Below are 8,588 nucleotides of genomic sequence, written 5' to 3'. Positions count from 1 at the left end.
GTAAAGCAAATCATCACTGATGACGAGAGCAAGTGACAGCTGGAGCCCTGCATGTCAATGCACCTGCACCAAGCATCCAACAAACTGCAATATATCTAATAGATATCTAACAGGCAGCAGAATACACACCCAGATATGCACAAAGCAATTATGGGACATGTTTGTTCATAATCGTTATTATGCAGGACACATGACATAATATTCAGCCTGGTCAAGGATGAAGTGGGGAGGGTGGGTAGAAAGCTACAGGGTGTAGGTTGAGGATACTTGCATGATGGAAGAAGTTTTGGGAGGATAAAGGCAGCACCTAGAGATTGACCTGCTAGGAGATATAGTGGGTGGGTACAGAGCGGGCTGTGATGCCAGCACAATGCATGTGAAGTGTGGTTTCTGCTATTCTGACTTGTCCTGGAAGCGAGTGTGCCGCATGTAATAAACTGTGTGCGCGCCACATTGAGTCTACAAACAAAGAACAAACAAAATACAAAAAACAGGACATATTTAGGTTTGTTTTAATTTATAACACAGATTTAGAGCAAGCTGGAGTTTTTCCAGTCCTGGACAACCCATTTAATGTAATGGAGTCTTATTTTACATAAAATCTACCATTTGCCTTGAATAAAAAGATTTATTGAATTTTTTTAAACATTATAAGATTGAAACACTTGGAAAATGATAATCCAAAAGTAGCCCTGATTTCACAATAGTGTAATTATCTGCTTCATAGCAACAGTAAAGAGAAGATTCCAGTAGAGTCCATTTTCTTGGCTTCGAAATTACAAATTGATCACTTAATTATAACCTGTTACCAAAAAAAAATAATCTGTTAGTATTTTATTGTAAAGAGCACAAATCATTTTACAATTAGGATTCATAGAATTATTTAAGGTAAACAATTTCTTTGTCACACCGAGATACTTTACAGCTTTTTTTAAGACTTGTATAGCAAGCCAAGAATTGAGCAGGTTTTTTTTTATAAGAGTTTTTTGTAGTTTTCTTTATTTTTAACACACTAACTTTTAAATGATGCATTTTTATCCTATGAGAAGCCTCAGCCCTCATTCAGACGTCAATATTTTCCACATATGTGAAAAAAGGACCAATTATTCTGATCAGACTTTGATCAGAGTGGCATCAGTTTTTCTGGTACGTGGAGACAAAAAGAAACAATGTTTCTCCACCTTTTCCTTTCTGACAGGCATTGAAATTCAGACCGTACTCAGATGTCATCCGAGTGTGCTGCAATTTTTTCATGAACCCATAGACTTGCATTGCTGATTTTGATCAGACTCTTCAATCAAAAGCAGATATGTGTACGTTATTTTCCGCTGATCACTTGGTCTGAGGAAAAAAAAAAATTGGACATGTGCACAGCCCCGTAGAATATCATAGGTACGAGTGCTATTCGTGAATAAAACGGATAACACTCGTACGAGAAAATTGCACGTGTGCAAGATCCCTAAGTAAAAGCACATAAAAACATTACACCTACAATATGCTGCATTTGGGAAAAAAATAATGGGATGACCCCAAACATGCACCAAAAGTGTGAAAAAAATACCAAGTGTTTTAAAAGAGTTAAGGCGAAGCAGCTGGCAGACTCCGCTTACCTTACTGAGAAATAAAAGGCTCAAATATCTGAATTCATACTGTCCCATACATCTCTCCGTCAACATCATGGGTTGGGGGAGGGCCAGAAGCCCCCATACATATTAGATGGTGAGCCGGACATGCCAACTACCGTATAATGCGTATAGGGGCCTTCATTCTTATTTCTTCCCAGGTAAAGGGAGTTATGGTGAGATATGGTTATCACAGTACATGTGGAAAGAGAACTATAACTACTACTTGTCTTCCAGGTAAAATATGTTCAAATCCAACATGCACCTCATAGACCCCTCTGGAGGCCCCTATACACTGGGAGGTTAGTAGCAATTCAGCACAACACCTATAATCCTCCAGGTGAAGGAATTGACCCGAGTAATGGCCGTAGCACTGCCTATGACACAGAAACTTGCCCACCAGTACTCCCTGTGTTTGGCTCTCCATTCACTGCATCTGCTGTTTTCAGACTAGCCTCTACATTTTTTCATTGGGCTTGTTGTGTTCCCGGGTCTCTTGCCCCCCATCTGTTTCCGCATTTTTATTCCATTGCGCACGCTTGTTGTTTATTAAATATATATAGTATATTAATACAAGTAAAGATATATTTTTTTACTCCTAAACCTTAAACTCCGTTTCTCCATGGTCTTTGGGGTGGTTTCTCAGCGGTGGCACACACACGTTTGTACGTGCTGATGTGCCGACCAACATTATGTATTTGGGATTCTGTTTATTAATTTATGTTACCTGAAAGGTCCGCCGGAGGGCTTTGTCCTGATGGATTAACAGCAATGACTTGAAATGCGCTAGAAGTCAACGGGACCTGACAGGAAAGTCCTGGTGTTGTGCAAATGATGTTGCTGTTTTCCGTCGTTACCACTCTGTACTCGTCAGCGTATGGAGTTTCGTCCCATGAAATCAAGAGTTTTCCATCCTTTATTTCAATTGGTTTCACTTGGGGAGTGCAAGGAGCTGTGGAATGAAATCAGCACAAGCTCAGCGTCACTACGAGTAATGGACCATTCACTCACCTGCGCCAGGAATTCCATCTACAATGTAGGATATTTCGGCTGTGTTCCCATGATGAGCTTTTGGGGAGTTTTAGACACGGAGTATTTTTGCTGCACCAGAAACACTGAATCTTACAGTTCCAGCAAAGTGGATGGATTTATAGAAATCTCCTGCCCGCTGTGCTTTATTTTAACGCAGCATAAACTGACCTGCAGTGCGGGTTTCAAATCCGCAACATGGCAATTACTCTTGTGAGTACTGGAGTTTTCTGTGCGGATTTTCCATATAGACTGGCATTAGTTGCCCAAAACTCACAGGTACAAAACACATGTAATCCGCACATGACTGTATCAATAAAAAGTTTTCTCAAAGCCAAATGCCAGGAAGTATCAAAAACAAAGCAGCTTTATTTAAAACATGACAGACAAAAAAAGAGACAAAAAACATAGCGTCAAAAACACACACACAAAGCACAACTAACCTAATTTAGCTAAAAGGTGCAGAAATACCGCAACATCAAAAAGTCACCAAATACTCATTGTGGGAATGTGTCTTAGGCTATGTGCCCACGATGCAGAAAATTTCTGCAGCGTTTCTGCATCTCGCTTGCCAGAAAAAACGCATGCAGATTGTGCATGTGTTTTTCCTGCAGAATACATGCGTATTCACATGCGGATTCACATGCGTTAACGCATGCGTTTCCGCATGTGGACTGACAAGCACTTTCCAGGCGATAGCATCACTTGGAAAGTGCTTGACAACTAGGTCACACTATATAAATCCATGCAAACAGCATGATTTATATAGTGTGACCGTAAAAATAAAAAAAATAAAGCTATACTTACCTCCGATGCCCCGGCGTGTGCTGCAGCGCTCGTCCTGGCTTCTTCCGGATTGCCGGGCTCTCGCGAGACAGCCTGCGGTCACATGACCGCGACGTCATCTCAGGTCCTGGAAGGAGAAGCGCTGCAGGGGCCGCCGGACAGGTGAATATAAACTTTATTTATTATTTTATTCTTTTTTTTTATACGTACAATGGTACCCAGGTCTGGATGAGAGTCTTCTCTCCTCCAGAACAGGGTACCATCCGCACATTGAAACGCATATAATCCGCGTGTACAAATGTACAGACACGGATTATATGCGTCTCAATGCAAGTCAATGGCGGCAATTCCGCTGCGCTTCCACAAAATTAATGAACATGGTGCGGATTTATGAGCGCTGCAGAAACGCTGCAGAAAAATCCGCAGCATGTGCATTGACATTGCGGAATGCCATTTGGGACCATGGGGTGCGGATTACCAAGCGTTTTTGATGCGTTTCCGCTGCGGAAATTCCGCAGCGGAAACGCATGAAAAACGCATCGTGGGCACGCAGCCTTATAGGGAGTTCATGAGCGGAAAATGATTGACCAGGACAAGTGCGCACCAAGTGCCTTGTTTGGACAAACAGTCCCACCTACATGTTTTCTATCTTCCACTGAACTTCCCTGACTCCTGTAATGTCAGAGCCGTCAATCCAGCAAAGGGGAATGAAAATAGATGCAAAACAAGTAGGTGGGGAGGTGCACGGCACTGTTCAGACTGAGCACATGTGCTTGGCTTGAACAGCCATTTTACGCTGACAGACTCCCTTTATAAAGGGACATATTGAACCTTTTATAGAAATAGCACCACCCCTACAGGTCGTTTGTGTAATTGCAGATTAGCTCTAGTCAAGTGGATGGGGCCATGATACATCCACAGACAACCTGCAGACAGTTGCATTGTGTTTGGAGAAATCAGCCATGTTTTTTAAAATAAAGAAAATCCTTCATAGAAAAACTCTTCATGTGTCTGTATCCCCAGCAGCAGTGTGGAGCAGGGATCCAACTTTGTAAAATCTCAGTGCAACATTGTCATTTATTAGACCCAAAAAAGGTTTATTGGGTGGATCAGTGCTTTGCAGATTTTAGAAAGACATCTCCTTAAAATGCACAAAGGAGTGTGACTTTCCATACATACAGGCAAATAGTATTTTCAGGGGATTATTGAATATCTATTTCTTTACTCAGTGATACACACCATAAATGAAACACGTAAGCTCCCGTACACCTCGCCATACAGACCTGTGTAGCCGACTATGGGACTGCTTGGATCACTGGGTCCTGACGGGTTCCGGGCAGTTACTGTAACATTATACACTGAACTACATGGCACAGGGATGTAAAAGTCCATGTATGAAGTCCAGTAAGAATTGAGAACAAACGTAGATTCTGGATCCTTTCCAATCTGTCCTTGGATTGTGGCCATATAATCGGAGCCACAGTGACTCCCATTCCAGGTTATCTCCACTTCCTGAGGTTTTACACTACCACGGTATATTAACGTCTCCACTTCACTTGGAGAGCAAGGGACTATAGACAAATAATAAAAATACATGGAAGCATGTTAATAAAGGGGGATTCTACTGAATAATTGGTAAATAATGCTTATGGTGTACCTAGAATAATATCAATTATTATAGTGCACAGGTATCATATTTCTATACTGATTTTTCTTTGAATAGCAGATAAACTTTGCAATATGCCTTGTTTCGAGACTGAGACTGCTATGGACATTTTTCTAATTTCTGGATATATATCTGCTTCCATTTCTAGAAGTCAGTGGTGTATAATGTGATGTGACTATACAGCCCTCGGTTTCCTAATGGACATCGCAGCCAGCTTGTGCTGCTATTCAGAGTACGATAGGTAGTGAAATTCATTTAGAAAGAGGAATATTGTGCACACTTCTGAATCACTTTTACTGTATAGTTAGAGGTCAGATCCTCAACAAAGACCGTATTCACAGGTATTGTATGGAGAACTGCTGCAGATTTGCTTGGTAGCATGTGCCACTTGGCTTCAGGGTGCCAGTTAGAACATGTAGAAGGTCGAAGAGACATCACAGTAACACAACAGATCTCAAACATTCCTGATGAACCTCTTCTGCCAACCTTAATGGTCCCCAGGATACCAAGATAACGTCAGTGGCTTCACCTTCAGGTAGCACAATTATTGCATCTCCTATGGATCGCCTGCAAGATCTGCTGCCTAAAATATTGATGCAATGCAACCATTAAAGAAACAAAAATCTAGAAATGAATGATAAAAGGTAAAGATGAAATATAGTTATCCTCACTGCTTCAGTTGGCATGAGTCTCTGCATGATCCTGAAACTAACAACCTTGTAGAAATCCTGCAGAGAACATGGGTGAATCTCATGCCGATCTATTTTAGACTGGTAACTCTTTCAGTGGGCAGGGTTTAACCAACAGGGTGGGGCTTAGCAATGTTTTGTGCTGCTGCATTTAGGGCAGGGAGTGGAGAGTTCGGCTGCAGCCAGTTGTCCTACTGCCAGACACAAGACATTGAGGAGAAGGAAGGAGGACATGGCTGAGCTGATGTCACACACAGAGAAGATCTCTAAATATAATACTCAGTTTTAATTGTTATATGAGACAGAGTAGGATCAAAGAAAAGAAAAAGATTTAGGGAAACAGCTGGGATATTTTTTTTCTACCTTTTCTTATTAATTCTTCCTTTAAATATACATGAAACTTACCTGCACCAAAGCCAATGGGTGTAGTATACGAGCTGTTACATTCCATATCCTTAGCCAGCACTGAGAAGGAGTAAGATGCCCCACAGGTTAGGTCTGACACAACACAGCTTGTAGTTTCGGTGGCACAGGAGTACACCACGTCCTCACCATATTTCACCGTGGCAACATAGTCCAATGCACCTCTGCTTGCCTCCCATGATAACACGGCAGAGTCGTTTTCACAGACTATATGCACAGCAGTGTTGTTTGGTAGACAAGGGGCTACAAAAATGATAACCTCATCAGGAGATGATCACTGCTTTTCAGAGCGATAAACCATAGATAACACGAAGAAGTAATCTCAGACTGGAACAGTAAAAGATGCATTTAGAAAATCCTGTTATTAAATGACACCAGTCACAATCATACCACATTGCCTGGAAAGAGAACAGAGCCAAATGTGTTACAGAAAGTCTCTCACAACGTCATCTCCAATGCGGACTCCAATATTCAGAGATCAGGTAAATATCTAGGATTCACGAGTGCCACATTGATGGCCGCCGCCCCCTTGTTTATTTCTTATGGTTTTGTATTCGACTGCACTCCTTCACACTATATACAGGATGTTACCAGTGAAACAGTGTACAGGGGATGGATAAATAATTGCCCTCGCAAGCTATAAAACTGAATGCTGCGTCTTCTGCGCCTGCACAACCCTTCCCAAAGACCGTGCTGTGCAGAACATTTACATGGATAGAAGTGTAGTATTTAGGGTCTTGATAAATCTACAAACATACCCTGCAACTTCAGGAGCCATATCGCACGCAGCTGTTAGGTAGGGTGGTATAAAAATAAAAATTTGTGTTTCAGGTCTCATCATGGTTTACTAAAGAGGGTTTCCACTACTATGATACTGGTGAACTATTCATAGTAAAGGTAATGAATGTCAGATCATTGGGGGTCCGACACCCACCATGTTCAGCTCATCTGTTACCAGGTTCAACAGTGGCCAGATATAAACAGTTTACAAACCAAATACTACAGCTCCATCACACTGTTTTACCGCCACTCTAGAGCATGGCATATCCATATCAGCCCCTATTCATCTGAATGGGAACTGATCTGCCATACCTGGGAGTGGCCACTAATCAGTGTGACGGAGCTGTGCTGATCCCCTCCATACACTGTGGACTGCTGGAGGCTCTACAGCTAATCAGCTGGAGTGTTGGGAGTCAGATCACCCACTGATCTGATATGGATGACTTTTCTAAAAATATTATAGTAGTGGACAACCATTTTAAAATGAATGTGTCATCAGAAAATTACCTATTGTTTAAATAAAGTTTTTGGGTTAAAGGAAATCTTTCAGTAGAATCAACCCTCCTAAGCCGTTTATATGGGCATGTAGATCATAGGAAGCTAAATACCATGATACCTTGATATCTGTGATCCAATGTCTTATTCTTGATGAATCCATGTTTTTCTTGTAAGTAAATGAGCTGATAAGATCTATGGACCGGACACTGATCTCCCTGAGAATCGGTCTCTATAACTTAGTTTAAATAACAGAAGGAGTAACCAGTGTGACACATGTAACTAACACAATACAGTAGAAAATTAGCTGCAGCTCTCACAGCTAATATTGTACTGTATTGTGTTAGTTACATGTGTCACACTGGTTACTCCTTCTGTATTGTAACAATATTGCAGTCCTGTCTGCCTGTGAGATGGAGGCAGAAGCTGAGAGGAACCTGCAGATGTGTCAGGTATAATCACACACAGCTCTGCTGTATTGTAACAATATTGCAGTCCTGTCTGCCTGTGAGATGGAGGCTGAAGCTGAGATGAACCTGCAGATGTGTCAGGTATAATCACACACAGCTCTGCTGTAGTGTAACAATATTGCAGTCCTGTCTGCCTGTGAGATGGAAGCTGAAGCTGAGAGGAACCTGCAGATGTGTCAGGTATAATCACACACAGCTCTGCTGTAGTGTAACAATATTGCAGTCCTGTCTGCCTGAGATGGAAGCTGAAGCTGAGAGGAACCTGCAGATGTGTCAGGTATAATCACACACAGCTCTGCTGTATTGTAACAATATTGCAGTCCTGTCTGCCTGTGAGATGGAGGCTGAAGCTGGGAGGAACCTGCAGATGTGTCAGGTATAATCACACACAGCTCTGCTGTAGTGTAACAATATTGCAGTCCTGTCTGCCTGTGAGATGGAGGCTGAAGCTGAGAGGAACCTGCAGATGTGTCAGGTATAATCACACACAGCTCTGCTGTAGTGTAACAATATTGCAGTCCTGTCTGCCTGTGAGATGGAGGCTGAAGCTGAGAGGAACCTGCAGATGTGTCAGGTATAATCACACACAACTCTGCAGTGAGATCAGGAGAGCAGAGAGCGGCCATTG

At 42.0% G+C, this 8,588-nt stretch overlaps 1 protein-coding gene across 1 annotated transcript in view; it reads right to left on the bottom strand.

Moving 5' to 3' along the window:
- Positions 1–610: 610 nt before the first annotated feature.
- Positions 611–8,588, bottom strand: part of LOC141156637 (receptor-type tyrosine-protein phosphatase beta-like) — a 190,934-nt gene continuing 182,956 nt past the window's right edge. The window contains exons 20-23 of the mRNA XM_073642826.1: positions 6,198–6,458; positions 4,721–5,008; positions 2,350–2,574; positions 611–802 (exon numbers count right to left, since the gene is read on the bottom strand). Coding sequence (XP_073498927.1) covers positions 792–802; positions 2,350–2,574; positions 4,721–5,008; positions 6,198–6,458 — 785 coding nt within the window. The 3' untranslated portion in view covers positions 611–791. The remainder of the gene's footprint in view (positions 803–2,349; positions 2,575–4,720; positions 5,009–6,197; positions 6,459–8,588) is intronic.

This window comes from Phyllobates terribilis, unplaced genomic scaffold (genome assembly GCF_046119375.1).
Source record: "Phyllobates terribilis strain yellow unplaced genomic scaffold, ASM4611937v1 Scaffold_8__6_contigs__length_399053987, whole genome shotgun sequence".
Taxonomy (NCBI): domain Eukaryota; kingdom Metazoa; phylum Chordata; class Amphibia; order Anura; family Dendrobatidae; genus Phyllobates; species Phyllobates terribilis.
This window is presented reverse-complemented; position numbering and strand designations above follow the sequence as displayed.